This window comes from Anoplopoma fimbria, chromosome 16 (assembly GCF_027596085.1).
Source record: "Anoplopoma fimbria isolate UVic2021 breed Golden Eagle Sablefish chromosome 16, Afim_UVic_2022, whole genome shotgun sequence".
Taxonomy (NCBI): domain Eukaryota; kingdom Metazoa; phylum Chordata; class Actinopteri; order Perciformes; family Anoplopomatidae; genus Anoplopoma; species Anoplopoma fimbria.
The window spans coordinates 14175107-14201218 of record NC_072464.1 but is presented as its reverse complement, the minus strand read 5'-3'; the positions used below and the strand labels follow the sequence as shown (position 1 = coordinate 14201218).

The 26112-nt window shown below is 41.9% G+C and overlaps 1 protein-coding gene across 1 annotated transcript; it reads right to left on the bottom strand.

The window, feature by feature from the left end:
- Positions 1-1394: 1394 nt before the first annotated feature.
- LOC129104328 (activin receptor type-1-like) lies at positions 1395-24677 on the bottom strand. The gene is made up of 13 exons (XM_054614958.1): positions 24659-24677; positions 24380-24515; positions 13711-13784; positions 12966-13220; positions 12391-12663; positions 11897-12163; positions 10366-10571; positions 7053-7152; positions 5598-5744; positions 4960-5235; positions 3323-3520; positions 2634-2764; positions 1395-2487 (listed from the first exon to the last, which is right to left on the bottom strand). The coding sequence occupies exons 3-13, from the start codon at positions 13775-13777 to the stop codon at positions 2353-2355; spliced, it is 2055 nt and encodes a 684-aa protein (XP_054470933.1). The 5' UTR covers positions 13778-13784; positions 24380-24515; positions 24659-24677; the 3' UTR covers positions 1395-2352.
- Between the last annotated feature and the right edge of the window lie 1435 nt (positions 24678-26112).

Sequence of the window (26112 nt, the reverse complement as noted above, 5' to 3'; positions counted from 1 at the left end):
CAAATACCACTAATGCAATAACCTTTGCTCTGACTCTACTAGTTGTGAAAGTGGATATGTTTAAAAAAGTTAGCCATAGAAATAGAATTTTGGCAGGCAATCATAAACAGATTTCCACTTCTACCTGTCAGCTGTAAGTAAACAGAAGTAGTACAGAATCTCTGGGAAATACGATTGGATTTTGGAAGTGGTCGAGGCACTTCTCCGTGGTCTGTCGGTGCAGGGTGGTTCAATTGACAATGAATATGAAGACAGTCTGCGTAGAAGGTTTGACAGCTGTTGATACATGCAAGAAGGGGGTTTCAGCACTGTTCAACGACATCTACTGTTAGTGTTTTTATCACGGCCCATAACTCCTCTTGCATATTAATCAGTCCGAGAACCATCAGGGGCCCAGTTTCTGTTTGTCATTTGCCAATATATCTGCTGTGCACGCAGTTTCACTTTACAGCTGGCAAGGGAAGTGCCTGGGCTTTTGACCTTTTCCAATGAATATAAATAAGTTTGTTGCATTATCAGTGCAGATGTTGAGCTTTTTTGCAGTTAGGAAATAGATTCATGTCTACGTGTACTGGAAAAAATAGAGGCACAGGAACATGGAAGTTGGATTTTAGCTGGGAAGGATAAATGACTACTATATACTGTGGGCTTAGTTTTCATTTTGACTTAAAAAAAAATCACAGGAGAATGGCTCGAAGAGAGATGTTTTTAAACCATAGACGGTACTCAAATAAATGCTACATGACCAAAACTACTGGATTAAGGATCCTGAATAGTTAAGAGATTTACTTTTAGTCACAACTGTAATACTAGTCTAAACAGCAAGCACCAAATTAAAATGAGCAGAGAAATTAAAAATGTTCTAACACAAAGTGTAACAAGAGTCAAAAACCATACCTACCGCTCTGTAAGGCTATAACTTCTGCTAATTAGCACTGAACATATACTACAACTGAGAATGATGGGAAAATCATTAGCTTTGCTGACATTTTGTCATAAATGAAATTATAAGACAAATTAAAAGTTTGACTTGATGTTAGATGAAAGCTCAGGGGTCACCCTGATTCATAACGATTATTCTTGAGCGGGACGTGAATGTATTCACCAAATGTCATGACGATAGTTGTTGAGACATTTCACTTTAAACCAATAATGTAAACCTAATGGGGGTGCTAGAGGAAAAGTTATGTGATCTCCAAAGTCAACAGGATCCATCCTCAGGGGGGGACCATGAATGTTGGTGTTACATCATCTCTTCAATTTCAAATCAGGAAGTGACAAAATGACAAAACTCATCAATATTGCCATCCCTGGAGAAACTCTACTACCATGGCTAAAAATAAATAAATCTACATGATACAGCATCAAGACAAATGAGACAGATTGGACACTTTTTTTTCTATTTAATTAATATAAATCACTAATTAATATAAAATGTTAAAGAAATAAAAAAAGGCTGAAGTTTGACTTCATTTACTTGACAATGCACGCATTAAGACAACAATGCACGCGTTAAGACAGTATACAGGATTTACAGGCTTACTTACAGGCCTCTGGAGGACTAGAGTTCAGTATCTAGCAGATATTTTATTTGTTCCTTAAGCATTTTGTATCTGTAAAGCTGAAGTAACAAAACATAGAACAGGTACAGGTAAATAAATGTAAAATCCATGGTGATATACAAAAGGTTTACAACGGAGTACCTTTAGTTGGACGATATCTCAGGAAAAGAACAGTGCCATTGATGTAGCTGTACAACCAAACGTTACGGGATTGGTGAGATCACAAGAAACTTGTTCTGACAGTTTTGTAAACAGAGATGCATGACACACAGAGTAAAACACAACACTGCTCGCTGTGATCGCCGTTTAAGAAATTATGCAGATTCAATTTGCAAGTTGATTTCTTTTCCAAATGAATCCCTTGTAATATAATGAACAATGCGGTACCATTAAAGAGATAAAGTGAAAATGCTAATATGTTCTGACATTTTTTCGAACTAAAAAATGTGTTAAAATCTGCGGTTCTTAGAAAGGTGAGCCTAATCAAATGCCCCGGTAACAGTTTCTTCCTTGAATTACATTGCAAACAGTCCAGCTCCTATGTCATTAGTTTATTTTATATTTTCCTATTTCCATGACGATTGGCAGTCTCAGAAATGCCCGGTAAGCCATCTTTGGATGCCAAAATGTTTCCCACCAAGTGTTTTAAAATAAATATAGGTTTGTGCCACTATAAGGGCACTGAACCAATCAAGTCTCTTTTCTTGTGAGATTTCTCTAGGGATGGTCCACCCTCTGGTTGTCTTCAAAGGCCTTTACGTATGTCCGCCTCTTCTTCTCGGGGCAGATGTCAAATGTCTGTTTTGATTTTGTCCAGAGAGTTGTCAATCTTTGTGAGAGTCTTTTTGATGCGTAACGCTGTTAATCTGGCTGACGGATTCTGGTACCAGCACTCCTTCATGAGTTTAGCCATCGAGGTTAAAGTCTGAAAATAAATAAAGAGAAAAAAATCAATCAGTGTGTCCAGTGTCAACATTAGAGTATCCCTGAAATGCTCTTATATCTGGATATCAAAAGCATGCAGATTCGAACCATATATTATATAATAATGACTATATAAATGTCACTTACAGTGTCTGAAAACCATCTGTTTGGGATGTTGGGCCTCTGCTGATCCACACACACAACCTTCTTCATATCCTCAAAACTGGGATCACTTGGGACAGCGTCGTGAAAAGGTGGCTTGTAGTCTTCTACAATGCCTACAAGTAGAGCAGAGAATGCAACAGTTCACTTTCAAGAACACTCACACTGACAAGTTACACTGACAAATGGCAGATACATAAAACACACTGAAGTGTTTTAAACAGTTTTATCCTTAACTTGCTCTCAAGTGCAGCTGTGGGACTGAATAGAGACGTGTGGTTACTGTGTCGAGGGTAAATCAATATCGTAAGTGTTGCTGAGAGACCAGTGCCTACTGTAAAGTGAGGAAGTAGGTTTTATGTCATATAAGAGGCCTCTGGCTTCTCCACAGACAGTAGATGTTGAACTGAGTATCAAGGCCTAATGTTTCTATCCTAGAAAAGCTTTTACTTAGTCCAACTTAAAGGAATGATTCTGTGTTCAATCTGAAAAGAACTACATGTTTGCAACTATATTTTTAAAAAAAAACATAGTAATAACATCTACCACTTTTTTAAAAAGTGACAATATGCTGTTTGTAGGTAATGCAAATTTGATGGCAATGAGGAGGATAGATAACAACAAAAAGACGTATGACTACCATCGGGACGATGTTGTGTAAAACGTTTACTGACCATTGCTGACTGTCCTCCTGGCGATCTCCCACAGGACGAGGCCCAGGGCCCAGATATCCACTCTCTTGTAGGACTCGAAACAGTCCATCTGGATGGAGTCATCGAGCACTTCAGGGGCCATGTAGCGCTTTGTGCCCACTTTAGGGTTGTTCCCCACATCTAACTCGTTGGTGTCTTGAAAATGCATGACCGCCAGACCTAGCATGAAAACACAGAACATTATTAAGTTCAACCTCTAGATATGAGAAGTATGAAAGTATTAGTTTGAATGTGAAAAACAGCCTTCTGGTGTTTTTGAGTGGCGGGGTCTGAAAACACCCAGTCTCAGACAACTTTAATGAAACAAAACACTACACTCACTCCATCAACAGATGCTGAAACACTGCTTGTTTGTCGGAAACAGTCCTGTTCCCACAGGATGTAATCAATTATAAGAACATCTCGCTTGGGAGACAACAACTGATGACACGTTTGTCGTAACAGCTAAATGCGTCATCAGGAGCAGACTTTGTTGTCGAGCATGTAAACAGGTCGAGCCAGGTTATTGCTTGTACCTGAAGTTGTTTTTATTCAAGTACCTACAAATGGAACATTGGTATATTAGATAAAGTGGTCAGAGTTCCTCTAAATGTGTTTTTGATTAAGGGCTCGGTGGTACATTTAGGCAGCGGATGTTCTGCCTCAATTAACAACAAATATGGTTAAGTGGATAGATGCGAGTAGAGTGATATTAGTGCAGATGAGTCTCTTGCGCAATGCCCATCAACCACAACTATCATCCTTTAAAAACAACTTTCCCAACAACCATCATCTTTTTCCGCGTATTAGGGCCGAGTTGCTGCAGCAGCAGGCTTAGTAGGTCACTCTAGACATCACTCTCCCCAGCAGCGTCCTCAAACTCTTCCTGGTGAACCCCGAAGTGTTCCTGGGCCAGGTGAGATATGTAATCTCTCCAACGTGTTCTCAGTCTAATCTGGGTCATTTTACCACTTGGGCCTGCCCAGAAACCTCTAAAGGAAGGCGTCCAGGAGACATCCTGATCCGACGCTTTAACCTCTACAGCTGGCCCTTTTGGACGCAAAGCAGAAGCCGCTCTCTTCCGGGTTCCCTACAGATGTCTGGGCTCCTCAGCCTATCTCTAAGTTTGATCCACTGTTTTCTAGCAGAGAACCATGGCCTCAATCTTTGAGGTACAGATTCTCATCCATACCACTTCACATTAGGGTACCAACTGCCCCAGTGCGAGTTTATGGTCCCGGTCTGATGAAGCCATCAGAAAAGCATCATGTGCCAAGAGCAGAGACGCAATTTTGGAGGTCCACAACACGACAATCTTCTGCGCCTTTAGATCCTGTCTTATGAAAATCACAAACAGAATTGTTGACGAGGTAAAACCCTGCCAACAAACTGAGGACGTATTGGTCGGGTTCAGGAGTTCCTCAAAAGGGCTTTTTCCACAATAAACTAGTTTAAGTTAGCAGTTCTCCCTTTAGTCCTTTTAAAAGATGTGTTTAAAATAAATTTCTATTGGATCAAACAGATATCTGGTATCCACATCTTGAAATCAAAAAATATATAAGCTACAGTAGGCAAATTTAGACAGCTTATTTAAGATATAGATTGGTCAGCATTCTCACCAAGGTCAGCAATGCAGCACTGTCCATTCTTTTGAACCAATATATTTTTGCTCTTGAGGTCTCGGTGGGCAATGGCCGGTTTGCCCTGCGTGCCGAAGATCTCGACATGGAGGTGTGCTAGGCCGCTAGCGATGGAGAGGGCCATGCGGAGGCAGCTGGATGCATCGAGGGTGCTGAGCTGAAGGTAGTCGTACAAGGAGCCCATCTCATGGAAGTGTGTGATCAGCCACAACTGAGTGCTGGAGTTCCTCGAGGTCATGTCTGAAGCTATGAAGCCTAAATTGAGTGGAATATATCAACGCAATTAATACAAAAAAATAAATCGATCAATACATGCATCATTGTACGAGGCCAATGGGACATGTCTCGGCACTACAGTGTGATAAATAGCAAGTTATGGCAAGGTTGGATGGTGTGCAAAAGCTTAATTTTTTTTAAACAAGAGATAAATATGTAAATCAATAAATGTTTCAAGCTCTAGAGAGCCTCTTGATTTATGTGACATATATGAAATCCTGCCGTAATCAATCGAATTATGCTCGGTTTAATAAGCAGTTAGTTATACCTCGACACATGGTATGGTACAGTTGATATTATCATAGCCTGCTGAGCCTGTAAACATGAAATATGGAACCCACCTAGGATGTTCTCATGTCTCAGCAGCACAGTGTTGTAGATCTCAGTCTCTCTGAACCAGGACTTCTCGTCTCTGGAGGAGAAGATTTTGACGGCGACACTCTCTCCCTGCCACTGACCCCTCCACACTTCACCGTAACGGCCCTTACCTGGCAGGCAAAAACATGGGAGAAATGAACAAACAGCACATACAGAAATGGACCCATAAAAATATAATAAAAATCTCCCTGAGGGATGTGTCATACTGTGCTACTTAACACTAGCACTACTTCATATTGTTGGTCTCTCTTATGTATAAAGGTGGCTCTGAGCGCTAGAATTACAATTATTTTCCTCATGAGCTACTTAGCCTCTTTTAGCTCATCGTCATTTTGTAGAGAGTTTCCAGCAACAACAAACTGTGATATGGTTCACTGTATAAACCGTACTAAATAGCAGATTAAGTTACTGAGTGGCTGATAAAGACATTTTTGCAGTCAAAATCTTGAAGTTGAGTTAAATCGAAAGAAAGCACTGAAATCACTTTCCTCAGTATCATGTAGCTGTGTCGATTAAATGTGTATTTAGGCATCAATTTGCTAACATTTTCCCCATAACAACATTGTATGCCTGTAATGTTGTGGTGTCTGTGTAAATATATGCTTATTTTGCTGCCTCCTAGTGGTTAAAAATCAATTCATGCATATTTAAATTGATTTCCTTGGAGAGATTGGAAGCAATTACAGATTTAAAAAATAGTGTAGAAGAGTTAAGAGTGAACTTCTTTACACTTCTTTCAACATGGGTTACTAGCCACTCAACAATGGAAACTATGGCAACAGTTTGCCATGAGTTTGTTGCCATAGTTTTTTGTGTTGAAAATAGGTCTGCTATTGGTCATATTTTCTCTGACACCTAATCTCAAAACTAAAATGAGTGCAATGGGGACTTGATGACGGGAAGATTTTTTCTTGCCTCATTTCAAAATATCCTCCCAGCACCAGCATGTTTTTCAACCCAAATATTTATTTCAAATTCATTTATTTATTTGGGATAAAGTAATTGTATTGCATGTTATGGACAGTCTTTGAAGAGCTAATGGTCTTAAAAATGAAGGCAGAAAAAAAATAAAAAGAGTGTATTAGTCAAAGTATAAACCAGGAATTCCAACTTGCAGGGTTATTGAACAGTTAGATGCTACACAGCCAGTTCCAACTATTCAAGAAGGAATTTACACCTCTGGTAAGTTATCATATCAACAATGATTAGCTTCGTAGCACTGTAACTTGTATATATGCCCTTACACATAATGTATTTGTCAATCACAGTGTGTTGCCAAATGGTTTATGGCTGTAATGACACTTTAGTTGAGACAGGGACACTTTTTTGCCGCCTCATATCACCACAGTGGGAGCCATTGAAATGAATAAGGACAGTCCTATTGTCAATATGAAAACAGCCTTTAAGGGGACACTTACCTACACACTCATTGAGTGTGATTTGTCGTGCAACAGTTCTCTGAACGAGGAAAGGGAGTCCTGAGCCACTTCCTGAAGTGCAGGAATGATCCAGAAGATCCTGGCAAAGAGAAAAACAGAAACAAAGAGGTTGAGGTTTTGTAAATGTACATGTAAACGTTATATTTGCAAGTGATCTAGTTGAATGAAACTGTTCCCAAAGGAATCCTGTGGCTTGAGCATCAAAAAAAAAAAAAAAAAAAAAAGATGAAATACGGAGCATCTGGGACTCAGATGGAGACTAATACAACAGGCAGCCTTTGATGTGGTACCCACATGGGATGAAGTGGGGGTAAGCAATGTGTGTATCAGGATATTGTGTGTGTGTCTGTGTGTGCATGTGTGTGTGGGGGGGAGGTGTCTGTTCTGGGAGGTGCAGAGTGCCCCCTGCTGAGTAAACAACAGAAGTGCCACCCCCTCCCTGATGACTGGTTAGGGCGCTGGAGATTTTCTCTAACCAAGGACCAGACTCCAAAACAGGTGTGATGCTGCTAAGCCTTATATTTTTATCTCAGCTAAAACACATGCAGCACCCCGATGCCGACACAGGAGGGCAGTGTGCAGCAACAGAGCGGGCATCTGCTGAGCAAAACAAACGGCTAAACTGGGAGGGGAAGATGAGGATTGAAAACAACAAAGAAGTGATGCCTCAGATAAACAGATGCATAATGCAAGAGCTGCCTGAGAGACTATTTGGAATCACAACACAGGAATGTGAGGCAGAGGCCATACAATGAATGATGAGTTGCTCTGCAGAGAGTTTAAATCCCTCTCCTTGGTACAGGAGGATTGTTTTTAGGAGGGTATATTTGGGCCACACTGTTAAGCGGCAGAATGCAATCAGAACGATGCACTATCACCATAATCAGACGACTTCTGGGCAGCAGCCCTCCAGAGGGACGAGCACGTGTGTTTCACTCTGATATGCTATTCACAGCTACACCACTGTTCCTAATATCCTTTCTCATGGTGCTGCCAGGCACTTTTTAATTATGCTAAAATAAACAAATATGCTGTGGCTCCATATTTGGGCTCTCCATTGCCAAGTGCATTGATGTACTTTGGAAAAAGCTTGAAACAAAGCCAAAATAAGCTACTTCACTCTCTGTCACTCTACACACACACACTCACAAACTCATGAGTGATCATACTTTGACAGTCGGACATGTTTTTTACAAGTTTCATAATTAAAGATAAATGGGATAATCTGGGCTTTGAGGAGTTTAAACATGCTTACAAACACACATTCTGGCTTCCATGACAGCTGCAAATTGTAGCTACAAGTGTGAATAAATGTGCTTTCAATGGGGAAAAAAGGATAATAATGTTTGTTATTACAAAACTTGATTTTTTTTGAGGATATAGAATCACAAAATGGACGGTTACCGCTGTGCATTTTGTTAGGGCAAAAGCTAGACTGAGAGTTTCAGCTGAACTTGATTACACAGTGCGTAAGCCAGTGAATGTCCTCGGTTGTCTTTCAGACTAAACGCTAACCACAGGACTCCACCTAAACTCTGGATCAGTTTAATGGGCCTCAAAACATAAACCACTCAGCAGAAAACTTGCAATCCACGGTTGATTGGAGAGAAAATAAATTGTGAAAGACATCCCTCTAACAGACTGGAAAAAGATTCAAATCAAGTTTTAGAGTTGATCTCCAGCAATAGCACCACTTTTACATGAATATGTTACCTCTATGCATTTTTTTAGATGTTTTTACACAAGATTCACAAAATACTCTGGAGATTAAGGTCTGAAAAACATGTTAAATTAAGAGTGGTAGACTGCACTGAAAATGAAATCATTTTAGGAGAAATGTTGACCTAACGACGACAGTCAGCACTACACTATATTAAAGGCTTAAATCTGCACCATGTATACAGTGATACAGTGCAACTATCTATCCTTTCATAACATTTGCAGAAGCAATCATGAGGTATGTGCCGAATATTTAGTGATTTAATCTTCTAATGTGTTTGCTCCCAACATACAGTGAGTGCCTTGCAGTGTGATGCAAAGTCAAAATAAAACCACTTGAAGAAGCCATTCAGATACATGAATATAACATTTACAACAACGGTACAGTGGACTGGTTTGATTTTGACACAACCTGAAGTATTCTTTCTTTACTTTTTTTATTTCTTTCTACATTATGCTGAATGAAAAAAAAAAATCAGCTTTTTTTTGAACGGCTCCAGGTTATCTTTAATTCAGTATTTGTAGCGTGTTTGAGTTAATCACAGAATATAAAACTAAACCCTTGATTACAGTGCCAACTCATGACAGCCTTGATCACAAATCTGGATAAAAAGAGGCCATCTGGTCTCTATTGTGTATTATATTTAGTAAAATGGTAAGAATGTATACAAAGAAGATGCACAAGTCCCCACTAATCCAACAGTGGTTCAACTCATCAGCTGAATCCCTTAAGTTAATACAAAACATACTTTCAGAAGGGGTTTTCCATCTCTGTTGTTTGTATACATTTGCACTTTAAAGACTCTCTGTAATCCGAGTGTACAGAAAAAAAAACACCCAACCACCCACACTCCAAAAACAAGATTTGATCTGCTATCATTTACGAAATGATTGACGCTGTAGGTTTTTAAATATAACAGCTTACACTAGACAACAGCTTTGTCTTAATTATTATTGTTTTCTGGGGCTGTAAAATGTTGGCTTACCTTTGTTAAGAATTCAAAGTATCTATTTTGATAAGCTGAGAAATGTAGAAAATCCATAATCAATTGTATATGTGAAAATACCTATGATGCATATGTTTAATGCCATCCTCTACAACTAAGATTTATTTGCTGATCCTGATCCAAGTGAATTTTAATAACGTAACCCTTTACCAACCTTGTCTTGCTTACATAATACAGCTGGGTTTATTTAGCACATTTTAGATACATCAAGATAGTAAAGCCAACACGATTTAATGTAAAGTATCTATTCTTTCCCACTGTTTCCTTCTTAAGTGCCTTTGATGATACTGGCTGTTTTTAACTCAATTACTCAGTAAATAGAGACACTGCACAGATTTGTTACCAATTCAAACTTGTTCCACAGAAACAGACATTCTGTGCCTCACTACAAGTCATTTTACAAGAGTATATGCACAGCATGGCAGCTAGCACAGATAGAAATAAGTGGGTTAAATTAAAAGACTGTAATTTCATTTGACATATAACATTCTAGTCAATTAAAATATGCCTCGAGCAGCTTGTATACTATTCTTTCTAATGAGCTCAGCGGATAGAATCCTACTCACAGCCAGAGTGCTCTCCCCCACGTTGGATGCTATGAGGCCATCGATGGTTCCGTATTCTGCATCTCGTGATGTTAGTCTCTCCATTTGGTTGTTGTGGATGCGTCTGAACACCAGGATAGCGACGGCAGAGAGGATGATGAGGATGATGATGGGCGCCACGATGACGATAACCAGTGTGGTCACACTGTAGCTGGATAGCTCATCAGCTGTGAGGGGAGAGAAACGTTTACAATGAGAGATTTCTTCAGACTATCAGGCTATCATTTTGGACTTTGTAAGAACACAAAGTAAAGCTTGATTTTTAGGACTGGCTTTGGCTTGCATCTTTCAGAAGACTGAGTGCCCAAGTAAACAACAGATGGAAGATTCCACTGGAACTGAGCAGCGATACAAGAGGAGGTGATCATAACTATGTATGTTGAGGGAAAACACTCTTCATTGCTGGGGCTTTTTCTCTGACTGGACCACACAGACTGACACATATCACAGGGTCGCAGCACTCTGCAGACCTTCTGGAGAAACCAGTTCGGGTTACATGCACATGAGCGTTCATTCACACACACACACACACACACACACACACACACACACATGCAGAGGGAATCTCATGGAGTCAGCAGAGGGCCTGAGGAACCGACAACCATTCACACTTTCCAAACATTCCAAGGGAAAGACGGCTCATCTCTGCCAGACAATGATCCCCTTTTCTCAACTCAAATAATGGACCTTTTCTCCCAAATACACATAACTAGCAACACATTCTCGGAACTCACTAGACTTGAACCAAGCACATGGGCAGATTTGCATTTAGCTCAAAAATATATATTGTATTTGCAGCAATGTAATACCAAGACATTGGAGATTTGTAACATAAGACAGTATGTTAATTGTTATGATGTGCTAAACAGTTAAGTTAACACTGATAATTCCAATTTGAAAGTTGTATTTTTCTCTGATCTTATCCCCAAATACAATACCAAAAAGACAGCCGGGATATTGTAGGTATGAATATGTATCTATAAATATAAAAGACTGCCGTAGAGAGAAGAGTAAAGGTGACAGAAAGGAAAAGCGCAACAGCAGCTCTGTTTCTGCTTCTCCTTCATTCCCAGGTGGCTTCAGCCTCTGGGCTCTTGTCAGCCAGCTCTGACAGCATCTGAGAGGGCACAAGGGAAGTGGACCGTGACTAAACAATATTCAAAACCTCAATGTTGTTGCTCACCGTCTCCCCACGCTTCCGTTTCATGAGGTGCCAGGAGTGTGACCACACAGAGGTGTAACTAGGGCCCAGAGAAACCATCCAGAACAGCGATGGCAGACAATTTCACAGCCGACGACATAGTCGTATCAGTAGAGGATGAATGTGTGTCACTCTGTCTAAAACAGTAATAACTAACCCACATGGTCTCTCCTATTTTGAATCGATAAAAATCTGAGCAGCACTTTTTGCCTGAAATGGGTTTAGCAATTTGTTTAGTACACAGTTCAATGACGAAATCAATAGATGGCGCTCTTGAGCATCGTAGTGTACCTTTGACAGGCAGCTCCACAGTGCTGTTCATGTTACACAGGTGCCCATTGCAGCACTCCACAATCTGGTCCCTGGAAGGTGGGGTCTTGCAGGTCAACGTGCTCTGCTCGTAGACCTTGAAGCAGCCTTTCTGGTACACCAGGGAGCCGGCGCTGACCGCCAGGGATGAGAAACACTGCTGGCCCTTGCAGCGTTTCCCTCTTTCACATGAGCTGCCCTCACATACACACTCATGCTCCTCTTTGATCCCGGGCTTTACTTGCTCCTCTGTAAAAGATTCAGGAAGAGGACACAGCAGGTTAATAAGTACACTTTTGACAAAATAAATCATTTAAGCTATTTCTGCGTAACTTTAAATATGCATAAAGGTTTTTATGGTGTTTTAAAAATCAAAATACAAGCAGTGTTGCAAATAAAATGATAATGTTGTGAGGGACATAAGGTCTACGGTGAACGGCAGCCAAGAGAAATGTGTACAGTGTGTACAAAGTCACCTTTCCCTGGAGTTTGTGCGGTGACGTTCATGTTACACAGATGGCCCTGGCAGCACTTGACGACATGGGCCGATGAGGGTGGCATGGCACAGGTGGCTCTGCCCTCCTCGTCGTCCCTCAGGCAGCCCTTCTGTTGGACGGCCGCCCCGTCAATCATCTTCAGCGAGGAGAAACACTGCTGGCCCGCACAGCGACGGTCTCGCTCACACACACCGCCCTCGCACACACACTCCTGGTCTCTGAGGACCGGTCTGCCAGCAGACAGTTCTATATCTGATAAGAGGAACGAGAGATATGGGGAAACCCATTACAGCGATGCTATTAGCAGACCATTAAATTAAAACAGCATTCACTCAGATCAGAAAACATGAAAATGTATCTCTGCTGGCTGGCCAAAGAGGCTAGTCAAGTCAGTTTAAATGCAAGTTCTGACCAATAGTAAATGACAATTTCTTCATATTTTTAAAAAGACTGAATGATGAACCTCAGGTAAGCCACTTGCTTCCATGCATTGATTATGAAAATCTTACAGAAGTTTATGCAGGATATATTTTGTTGTGATGCGAACACCTCACCTTTCAACGGTGGCTGCAAGGAGACGTTCATGTTGCACAGATCCCCAAAGCAGCACTCTACAACCAACTCAGGAGTTGGCGGGCTTCCGCATCGCGAGGACCCTTCCTCATTACCCACAATGCAGCCCCTCTGAAGGGCCGAAGTCCCGTTCAGTATGGAGAGGGAGGTGAAGCACTGCTGGCCGAAACACCGGTCCCCACTGCTGCAGGACGCTCCGTCACACAAACATTCAGAGTTTCTCGAACTGACATCACCTTCAAAAGAAAAGAAAAAAACATTTAAAAAAACTGGTCAGAATTCATCCCTGAAAATAGACAGAGCTGCTGCAACAAAGAACTTCAATCTCTAATATGTTCCCTAATTGTTTGGTGACATAACATGATCAGTGCTTATCCTTTGCATGTATCTATTGTCAGTACGGGGACAAGCGTGACTCGCCGCCCGAAGAAAAGCTCCTCTTTTTACTGCATTCCACTGCAGTTGTTTAAAATAACACTGCGAGACAGCAGATGAGAGGGTGACAGACTGGGGAGGGGTGGTGAAGGGGGAAAAAAATTGTGAATTTTCTGTCTATGCATGTAGAAGACTTGAGGGGGACAGAGAGAGAGAGACACAGAGGCTGAAAGATTGTGTGCATGTTGAACCAGAGTAAAAGAGAATAGGGGATCTGAGACATCCAGTGCACACCCTTCAAGCTACTACATGTACTTTAGGACAAGCTGTGTTCTGTGACAAGACACTTACCTTCCAAGCTTGAACAGGGAAGAACCAGGGCGATCAAAACCAGAAGAAATATGCCCCCCACCGTCATTGTAGAGCTAGATAGAAAGAGAAACACAAACATGAGGCTTTACTCCAATGAATAAATATACATACTGAAATTGTATTCAGAGCAAATGGTGGGCAGTTTTTACACTAAATACATTTGGTATTTTTTGCAAAACATCTTTCGGGACACAGTTCAGTGAGAAAGACAAAAGACCAAAGGAAAGGAAGACAGATAACAACAGGATTTTCTGTGGACCAAAGAGTAATTTTACAGAGGGAGACCTTTTCATGTTTTTGGAAAAAGAGTCATCACCAAGTTTAAAATGTTCAAGTAAAGTGGGTCTCAAGCCTTCCTGTTGTCCTGGCAACAAGGCATTGAGTAGCAAGCAATGGGGAGACTGGTGCTCTCTTATTGGCTGCCTCAATGCGTGCGTGCGTGCGTGCGTGCGTGCGTGCGTGCGTGCGTGCGTGCGTGCGTGCGTGCGTGCGTGCGTGCGTGCGTGCGTGCGTGCGTGCGTGCGTGGTGATGTCTGTGTGTTTGTTGGAGGGACAGGCTGTTTGGCAGTGAGAGAAGAGGAGCAGACAGACAAGAGAGGATGAGGAGGAGGAAGAGGAGGAGGAAGAGGAGGAAAGGAGAGGAGCACGGCAGGGGGAGTGTGGCTGCCCAAATACTATCATTTAGAGACCTGGAGACGGTCTAATCCTTCAATATTTAATGCGTCTCTAGAAGGGTCCACATTCTCCGTGCGGGTTATGTTTGTTTGTTTTATCCAGTGACAGATTTTTTTAGCAGACCACCGGTTTAACTCACACTGTAAACACAAAAGGAAAAAAATCCCCACCCTCAGCTATCCATTTTATAAATACGACATGTGAGTTCTGTGGAAACCTCATTGCCTGCAGAGCGCCCTGTTTATGCCATACTAAGCACCGGGGCCGTTATCTTGGAAGCATGTGTTTGCGCGCCTGAATGCATCTGTGCCACTGATAAATACCCAAGCACCCCCTCCTTACCTCCACTCCCACACACACACACACACACCCCCCTTCCCCAAAGCCTTTGTGCCCGTCTCCCAGACATAAATGATTAAGCACATAATGTTAGCATTAGCCCAACGGTGGCGTCTGTACGGGCCGCTCACACACAGACCACATGCTGCTCCTTTAATCAGAGCACAAAACAGAGGCTGCCACACAGAGATAATCAGGAGCTCTGTCTGCTCCCTTCGGACCGGGGGAGAGGGGAGCAGCGAACGGGGGCAGGGAACGGGCAGGAGGGCATGATGGGGGCATAACGGGGGGTATGGCCAGGGGGCAACTGGGGGGCAGTGGGTCAGAGAAGGGCAGAGAACGGAGCCAATGTGGGCCGCTACAGTGAGGGAGGATAGAGGGAGCGAGAAGGGAGACAACGAGGTGTCTGGAGTCCAGCGCCCCGGGGGGACAGCAGGAAGAAGGGCACCATGCTGGTGGGGGGCGGCCGGCTGGGCTACAGTGAAGCCAGGGGGTCCAAAGAAACAGGATAAAGGGATAAGCAGGGGGTAAAAAAAAAAACAATAGTCTGGAGCAAATGCTAGAGCCTCGAAAAAAAAAGAAGCAGATTCTGTCTGGTTATCTTGATACGGACTCGTATATCACTTTGGCAAAAAAGAAGACACAGAGCACAATATCCTGTCTCACACGCTGCTGACAGATCAATAACTCACCTCAATTAACTAAGCAGAGCATGTAATGAGGCTCCATTTAATGGCTTTATTAAGTGTAGGTAAATGATTTGCTGCATTTGTTGTTTACATTTACTGCTGGAAGACCCTCCACGGGGCACTGAAATGATCTCCGTCTCTCAAATCATCTCTCCGTAACAGACACTTTGTCTCAAATAAGACATCGTAAGCAGTGAGCCACACGCTGACAGCCGAGCTACTAGGTGGACATATTGTGAGCCGTTACGTACAAAGCATTTCCGTGTGCACTGCAAAACCTGAGGGCCTTCTGCCTGATCTCCAACATGTGTTTACGTCTGGGTTTTTTTTTTTGCACACGTCCACTACTGTATGTTTCTTTTCTGTCTACACAGTTTATTTTTGCACAAGTATAGGAAACTACTACACCAGCTAACAGCTGTGCTTGATAAATACTCACCCAGGACTAGTCCTGATATTGGAAACCTCAGAAGGGATTTGAGAATGGAGAGGACCCAGGACCAGCATCTGCAGGACCGCCAGCGATCTGAGCAGACAACTTTATGGCGCTATGTGTGTGATGCGGCTCTCTATCCCTGCATATTGAATTCTCTGGCAGTGTTCTGCACTGTGTGTTCACAGAGCTGACATCCTGCCAAGGGTGTGCTCTCATACACCCCCCCAACCCCCAACTATCTATCTGTCTCAACCCCTTTCTTTCCTTTTACTCCCTCCTCATATCCTCTGATGTGGTGTTGTAATAGGAGACCAGTATAAATACCACATGGTAATTATATTTTCCCCATGTTTACTGCTGTTGGAACTAATAATCTAATGATTCTTACTACAGGATGCAAAGCAGCATTTAATAGAAGCCAAAAAAGGTGGCCATGTGTCACGATTCATTGCATTATGAGGGAAATGATTTGCTTTTTACTTTGCAGTTACTAGTTACTTTGCAGATTGATGTGTCACATATTGAACATGTGATTATCTTTTTAATGAGATGGCCCTGTTAAGGATTTAACTAACAGACTGTATGGAAAGTAGGAAGAAATGCAACCAAGCTGTTACATTAAAGGGCTACGTACACATTAACTCATCAGTATTAATAACACAATAACATATACAGGTATAATTATATGCAAGTATGGATGTATGTAAGGGGTCCCTCTCAGTTATTTTGTTTTTTTAACAATTTTTAGTTGATAATATTCTGAATGCAGTTACTTTTCAAATCTACTATGGATGTACACCTTTCATTAGTACATAATCTGAATGCTTTTGCCAAGATTGGTATTTTGTATGAGGATATCAATACCTCTGACATGCGTAAGCACCGTTAATGAGCATGGAAAACAAAGAAGACCACATTTACCTCAACACAAGGTGGTCACAACGTGTGCACAACCCAGAGAGAGACAGTTGAGATAGACTTGGCCCCGTGAAAAGTACGCTTGGGTTAACTCCCACCATGTGCTGCTGGAGGGACTTGAAATTGATCCTACTTATCAAGGCTCCCCTTTTATGACGCCACGTCTTCTTCCCAGACTCTCCAGTGATCCCACTCCAGAGGACTATCTTTATCAGCACTTCTCTAAAATGTTAAGCAGAGCTTTAAGGGATTAGATGGAGATGATTAAACGTGCCACTCAAATATTGTGATTGGTACAACCGAACCCAAAAAAGAGAAGCATGTTGGCAGTTAGGATGATTTAATACATTGTGTTACACATTCCCACCTAATCGACTACATCTTCAACTGTCATGTTTAACCTAAAAAAATTGTATTAGCATTTGTTGCTTTCAAGATCAAACATATTAGTCTAGTTTGCTGCTTTATTCTTTTGGTCTGTTTCGTAACCGGGTCAAGGCGAAGGAGGGGATGACAAAACCTTAGTTTGTCTGATGAGCGTGGTGTATCACCGAGGACGAAGAGGGAGGAGGCTGGAAGCCCTGCAGGAGCTGCTGAGTCATCATGCTGGCAAAGAGGGAGACGAGAGGTGGAATCTGTGTCTGTGAGCTGGCAGGCTGGCACAGCTACCACGGCACAAATAGCCCGGGCACCGAGGAAACTGCAGAAAAACGGCAGGGTGGCGAGGGAGGAAACAGGCAGAGACTGGGGCAATGCGGAGCCTGCTGTTCCCCGTCCCTGTCCCCCGTCCCAGACCCAGACCCAGACAGCCAAAGTGCCAGCATGCCATCAGGGACACACAGATGGTCGGCTCCTAGGTGGACGTGGGTGTAGCACAGACCTGAGGGCGAAAGTTGTCCTCTTTGCAGCAGCCCACATTCATATTCACACTACAGCTCAGCAAATCAACACGTTCACCTCGGCCTAAAAAATAAATAAAACATTCTCTGCCTACAGTCAAATACAGCACTTGGGGTGACTGAAACTAAGTTGAAAGAATACACAACCTTAACTTTTTAGTAGGTTATGAGGGAGTACACACTCACTATTGATACAATGAATGTTGTCACGGGGGGGGAAGAACCAATACAATTTGCCTTCCAAAAGTCAAGGACTACCTCACAACGTTCTTACCATTTCCATAAAGCTCAACGATAATGGTAAAACATTCAAGGGCAGATTTGATGGGCCTTGTCGTCGAGTGGAAGGCTTGTAGTGAAGTTAGCTGTTGGCTTAAGGCCCGTACATACTGTGTGAAATTGGCAATCTTGCAGCTCTATTGCATGTCACACTGTGCAAGATGGATCCAATAAAATCTTGCATCAAATCCGTGTCAAGCTGTACAATATCAATTTAGAGTGCGGGATGAATGCCTGATGAAATGTAAGGATATGGAAGAAGAAAAGGCAAAGAAAGATCATAAAGTCAAATCATCTGCACTGCTTTTGGGATTTAAAAAAATGCAGCCAAACAATAAACAAGGTTTGGCCAAACTTCATTTATAAATTCCAGACAGAATTATGAGTGGTTATTTTTGTAGACTTGGCTTGCTACAGCAGCCACATTGAGAGAATTTGGACCTCAGTCAAACTGTCAATATTTTGACGAAGGCTGGATGTGTCTCTAAGTGCAACTCGAGGAACAATGTTTTACAGTCAACTTCAGTCGGGAGCAGCCTAGAGTGTAGGCGTCTTTAGGGCAGGCAACCGATAGACAACAAGATGATGGCTGTTTCCTAAACAGGCAGATCATTAAAGCAGCAGGATCAGCAAATATTAAGACCGATAATTTGCTTAATAATGTGAATTATTCTCTGACTAATAAACATCGAGTGACTCATAGAGTGAACTCATTACACCATGCCTCTGTTCCAACTTGGCTTTAATCTGCATGTTAGTACAACTCAAAAAACAAGAAAAACTTTGCTCTGTGGAATCAAAAGTGCCCCAAACGCCACAGCTTTTAACTCTTGATATCTTTAGGAAATGTTAATGAGCCAAACAAAGGTATTGTACTGGCAGCGGTGTTGAAATGGAGCTAAATGCGGCGCAGTGACCTTGTCTGGTGTAACTGTGAAACTCAGGTTGACCCCTTCTTGATATCCTGTGTCGTGCTCTGAGGCGGCCTATGAAAGCCGTATGGTTCCGCCGAGTGCAAAGCAAAGCTCAATAACCTTTGGAAACACACCTCGCTGGCCGAGGTCCTCGTCAAATGTGGGGATGAATCTGCAGTGCCCCATCGGGTGGAGCCGGGATGCGTCTCTCGGGCCCTACAGTATCTCAGCAGCTGCCTCCTTTCACGGTGTGAGGAATGTAATCAAATGCAAATGCCCCCCTGCGTATGTTCAACCCTCACTCACACATTCATTGTAGAGGGCAACATCGAAGCAGGTTTTTTGTTCCTTGGATACTGTGTAACCCAGTGCATGTGTGTGCGCGTGCACACACACACACACACACACAGTGTATTCGGCCTAGATCAGATGTAATCAGAGACAATGGCTGCCTTTTCTTCCTGCTGAGCTCCCACACTACCTGAGTTCTGCGTTTTCACAAGACATCACAGGCACACGGAAGCAAAACTAAAAAGGAGCATTTCTGCCCAGTTAGTAAAAGCAGTTTTTGAGGCTCTGCAAGGTTTTATTATGGTTTTGAAAAGGCGTGAAGTCTCGTGAGACCCACCCTTGGAAGAGTTTACAGCATTGTGAAGACACTCTTAACAAGTCATCTACGCATTGGTCACCATAGCAATTAGTCATTTATCACACAGCCATCACAACATCTGAAACAGCCAATTCAAACATAGTCTTTATGGCCCTCAGCTATGTTTGCCAACCGAGGAATGCACAAACACTCTCCCTCCAAACGACCATCTCACAAAGTTCACCGCCCGGGGGCAAGATTACTCTCAAAAGACACCTTGATTTGTATCACGGTGCACCCTTTAAACACATTCTCCTTCTTGTGAAACAAGAAAATCGGCCAAACAGACCAAAGAGCGGTGTGTGTGCACAGCTGGACAAAGCTCAGGGAATATTTCCTCTTGATTTATTCTGCAGCCTGCCTTGTAGAGACTGAGCTCCAGGAGTCAGGAGGCTATCATGATATCCCTCGCTGTGTGACCCGATAAACATGGAGACAAACCGGTCACCACCGTGCTGATAATCACTCAGCAAACAGCTTGCAACAAAACAATGAATGTGCATACAGCACTTTGCTCCGTAAGCATTGCACCCTGCTGCCGATGGAGCCTTTATGGCTGGGAGTTTCCTGGACTTCAGGAGAGGAGGGACTTCTAAGGAAAAAGACTAGTAGTAAACATGGGAACGGAAGCCGTGAAGGGTTCTTGCATGAAAGGCTGAGCGATGACTTAAGCGCTCAACAATTTTCTGTGGATTGAAATGTGATGATTTGATGATATGGTTTCAATAAATCCAATTCTTATCTAAATGAAATGTGTCTAACGTGGTCCAACACTATGCATTGAGTTTGACAAAATTGTATTATTTTTCAAGTGATATTGCTTGATAATCCTAATGTCAATTAATACGCTAAAATCCCCCAAAATAAGTAGTTCTCAGCTTTGAAAATGTGAATATTTGCTTTTTTCTTTGTTGGAGAAAAAGAGTGAGAAAATGATTTACTGATAATGAAAATGATTGTTAGATGCAGGCTTAGATTTTGCATGAGTGCCTTTGCCATGTCTTTGTATTTGTCACGACACCCAAATAATGACATGGCAAACAGTTATCACGAGAAATATAAAAGATATATACGATGTTGTGATATTGGTTTCCACTATATTGCCCGGCCCTACTGGCTTGTCAAAACCAATGAATAACTAAAACCTCTTATAAATTCCCCACTTGGCTCAAGCCTGGGGAATGGACTGGACTAAATCAAGCGAGCCAAATCAATGTGTTGCTGAAGTACTTCCATCATAACAGAACTACTTCAGCTTTCGACCCCGTGACCCCCACGAGATGGAACAGATTATTTCAAGTCGTAGACAAAGTGCCCACACCAAATAAGAGTCCACGCCTCGGACTGGAGAACGTGATCACAGAGAGAGAGACAGAGAGAGAGAGAGAGAGACAGAGAGAGAGGCAGTAACTGAAACAAAGCCATAACTTTTAACAGCTGAGCGATAAGACAAGAGCGCTGAAGCAAATGAAAGGGGCTCATAAAAAATGTGTATTGCTGACTGTCTCCAGTGCAGTCTGGGGTTAGTGTGGAGAGAGGAGAGGAGCCATAAGCACAGCAGATCTATGTATGTTTGCGTCTGTGCAGACAGCAGTGTCTTGTATCCCTTTTCCTCTGTCTCCACTGGTCTTCATCCCCATTTGAACAGACAGAATGAGAGAAATCAATAAGTCTGTGCGGAGCCACCAGAAGAGAGCAAACTCCCAAACAGTTACAAGACTAAAATCTGCGAAAATACACAGACGGTCTTTTATCTTTCTATTCTCTTTCCTCCCCCCCCTCTAACTTCCCGTGTCATGCTGAGACTGCAGTGCCCGCAAGTCCCAGACAGCGCCTCTCATCGTGATATGTTTGGGCTACATAAAGCTGACGATTATTAAAAGGCTCAAGGATTTTTCCGACTAAAAATAACACTGCAGACAGAGGGGCCCCTTTCTAAAAAAGCCGGACATGAGCATAGAGCAGAGGCGAATTCAACCCACATGCTGTGTTTCTCTGCAGCCTGCTGCCTCATCTGATGCCAGGTTTGTTGCTTGTCAAACTTTCTAGTAAAATCAGCATATACACACACACATACACACACACACACACAGATGCACATGCGCACACACACCCACACATATACAGCCAAAGCTGAAACAAGATAGCTGAGGGTTGCTGCAATGAGCTAGACTTCAAGCCAAGTTCGGCCCCCTTTCTATCCTCCAGTCGCCGCCTCCGACCCGCATTCACACACACATTCATACATACATTGTCTCCCACACACACACGTAGGCAGACATACAGTATCTCCTCCCTCTCTAACTTCAGAGCCACCTACATGGAAGAGCGATAAGACTCTTGCTCAGACTTGAAGCAGTCTATCTTGGTCTCATAACTGCAGTTCTCTTGTTAATGACAGACGGTGTAACCTGATTCCACACACACACACACACACACATATGCATACACACACCACTCTCTCTGGGTTTTTGGAGCTAGCGCTTCCCTCTACCTCCACCACTACAAACGGTGATTACCTTCCCTATTAGTACTCTGACTAGTATTCTTTGGTAATCTTTAAGTGTGTAAAATGTAAGACATTTCTGAGACACTTAAGGATAAAAAATTACAATCCCAATTTCCAAGACTTGTTCAGACGCAGAAACTAGACACTGTGTTTAATTTTTCCTACCAAAGAGTTTAAAACACAAAGAAAAAAAAGCAGCAAATCGTCAACATTGAAGAAGTGGCGACCAATGTCGTTTTTAAATAAATCTCTTTAGAGCTTAAACTCTAAAGAGATTGGCTTTCCAATTGTTCAATCGATAGAAAAATTCTCAACAACTACCCAAATCAAATGATTATGTCTCTTTCTTTGTCCTATGTGATAGTAAACTAAATATATTTGGTTTTTTGACTATTAGTCAGACATAACAGTTTGAAGAAGTCACCTTTGGCTTTTGATGGGAAAACTGTGACGATTTGGTGATTTTTCACTCTTTATATGACATTCTATGATCGGTTATTACTATAACTATCTGCAGTAGGATTGCGTAACAACATAAATACAGTCAAGCATCGTTAATCAGACACACATAAGGCCTCTTTGAAACAAATGCAAGGGAATAATTATTCAACATTCCAAGACACCCCATACCATTCCCATTGTTGGGAATGCATTGTTCGTCTGAGGGAGACAGATAACCTCCAACTGGTTGAGGAGTAAGTTACCACAGATAGGCAGTTTGGAACAATGACACTGGCCCAAGGCCAAACAATAACATTGTTGTAGACCAAGAGACGCTGAAGAGGAGTGGACTAATCACAATGGCAGGCTGAGCGACCACAATCGGCCCGGTGCCCGTTACCTCGGCTGAACTGAGCGGAACCCCTGGAGTTGAACCACATCTCAGACCCAGACTGCCTGCAGACCTTTTATCAGACCACTATCAGCCAGACTCCGGGACGCGAGTCACTGAGAACAGCAGGCGCCCACATGGAGGCCGCCCGACTTCGGTGACTGGTCAGCTATGGGGTTACATACTCCAGACCATCGAGCAACCACACAAACACACTGCCACTAACTGTAACAAATAATCTCCACTGTGATCCAATCTAATCCAGTCCTAGGAGAATTCACCAACAACAAGAAATGTATTGCACGTTATTTTTTAAGTGGCTAATCCGTATTGATTAAACAATGTGCCCGAGCCCATCACTGCACATGTTTAGCTGTCAGAATAAAAACACACATACATTACAGTGTGGTCAACTGAGTGATTTGGGTGTGTCAGCATAAATGCATCAAAAACAATTAATGGATCCTGGCCAGGCCGTGTTCAATCACTCAGGCTGGGCTTCACAATAAACCACAAATGCACATTCAAGTGCTCCCCAGACATTTGGGCTGCTAGTGAAGAGAGAGACCTGATTAGTATGTGGGAATGTCATTTGTGGAGAGCCAGGATCCAGCGACAATGAGTTGATTCGGAGGAAGGACACTCCAGTGTGAGACGTTCCCCTTTCACACATCCTTTAATCTGCACAATTACCGCTGAATGTTTTCCAGCTAGCATTAACACCTTTGTAATGAAGTTTGCACCCTCTCATCAGCAGGTCTGCCGGCTTTACATTTAACTGCCCTGCAATCTTGTCACATGCCATTTCCTGTTTTGGTCTTATTGTCCCTCAGCAGGGAAAAAGCATGTCAACAAATACTAGTATAAGAACCATATTGGAGATATCTTTGATTGTAATTTCATTATAACTCATTTTAAATTAAACCATTGTAAGCAATACTGTGTGTGTGTGTGTGTGTGTGTGTGTGTGTGTGTGTGTGTGTGTGTGTGTGTGTGTGTGTGTGTGTGTGTGTTTTCTCCTCCCCCAGGTTCTGCAATTGTGATGCTAAAGAGCTCAGCATGGGATGATGAGACACACGATCAAGCAGCATCGACCCTCCCAAAGACTGTTTGCATGACAAAACAAAAAACCCAAAACCTCTTAACAAAGTCACGACTAGTTGCAAAGTTGCTTGCTTGCTTGACTGTGACGTAGACAGTACAGGTCGCACGCAATGCCAGACGGGAGACGTTTATTATCACTATCTTTACATCACCATTCACCCAAAACATAGATTACGCGTTAAAGAAAACAGGCTCTGCTGCGTAATTCTGTGCTGAATCACATGGTATTTACATGTTACAGTATTAAAAAAGGTTAAATATATGTGGCTGCAAATAACAAAAACTGTGTAGAAGAAAACGTCACTAAACCTTTCATGCAAATCTGCAAAAAACTTCTCTATTGAAATGCGTGCAATGCGTAATGCACAGTGATATGTTTATATGTTTGGTAATGAGTACACTTACCTCGGTGGTTTTCTTTTCAAAGTGCGGGTCGATCTACTCTGCCATCTCCAGAGAATCCGCCGACAATCCCCGATTTGTTTTTCCAAAGTCTGAGGAGCAGAGTCTGCATGACGCCAACATGATCGTCCGTCGACCGCTCGGTGACAAAAATAAATTGGAAAAAAAAGTGGGAGAAAAAAAAAGAAATCACGCGATATTCAGTGGAGAGGAGATACAAAGACACATTTTTTTTTTTTTTAAAGAAATGGTAAGGCCCCCCCCTTATTTTATTTTTTTTACAAACACGGGCACCGACTGAGGGGCTTCACAAGTAGCACTCGGATCCACGACGGCAGAAAGCCAAGCTGGGAGGAAGTTACCTTGGAACAACTCACTGTAATTAACCAGCGTGGAGCCAGATGATACACACGGGCGCTTCCGGTAGCGCGTTTCAAAATAAAACAATTTATACGTCACGTTATTCCCAATTGTGGGATAAAAATATATATATATATATATATAATTAGTAATTGGATTATATTTTGTGAAAGTGGAATAATAAGATTAGCAGTAGTAAAAATGCAAGAAATGTATAGTACCAGTCAAAAGTTTTGGACACACCTTCTCATTCAACTACTTTGAAGAATCTAAAATATAAAACATATTCTGGTTTGTTGAGCATTTGTTTGTTTACCACATAATTCCATATGTGTTCCTTCATAGTTTGGATGTCTTTAATATTAATCTACAATGTAGAAAAAAAGAAAGAAAGATTAAAAGAAAAACCATTGAATGAGAAGGTATGTTTTAACTTTTGTGTTAACTTTTGACTGGTACTGTACATTTACTATCGCATTGTACTAAGGTAAGGAGTTGATGGTGGGCCTGTTTGTACTTAACTTGTGTATTTACAATTTATATATTACTTCTGCTCCATTCAATTTAAGGGGGGAATGTTGTACTAGTTGCGTTTACTAAATGGCATGTTTACATTAAAAACACATCATGACCTCATGAAATATGTGGAAATAAAAATGGAATTGTACATACAAAACACATCATGACCGTAGGAAATATTATTTAGATTAAGCTACCCATATATATACAGTACCAGTCAAAAGTTTGGACACACCTTCTCATTCAATGGTTTTTCTTTATTTTTATATCTTCTGCTTCATTCAATTTCAGGGGGGGGAATGTTGTACTAGTCTCATTTAATAAATGACATGTTTACAGTAAAAACACATCATGACCTCATGAAATATGTTTTAGATTAAGCTACCCATATATATACCTTGACCCACTACAACAGAAAAAAAACTACTTTCACATGTAAACAGAAGTACTTATTATATAATATCATGATATGTATAGAAATAATACAGTGTTAAACTCACAGGGGCTTGTTTTCAGTTTTGACTGCTTTTATTTTTTGTACTTTTTGTAAATCTTTTAGTCTTATGATACTACAAATGTACTTTTACTTAATTTTTCCAATGAATGACTTTCACATTTAATGGAGCGTTTTCACATTGTGATATTGCTTCTTTTAATGAGAAATAGGATTTCTGAATACTTCCCCCACACAGCTAAATGTACTTAAGTATTAAAAGTAAAATAGAATAACATATATGCAGAATGGCCCCATGCTCCCTCTAAGCCTATTGATCAATTGTCACTATTGCCTTAATTTGTGAGGATAATTTTAATGTTGAAGCTAGAACTAATGTTTAAATACTATTAGGAATGGCTGG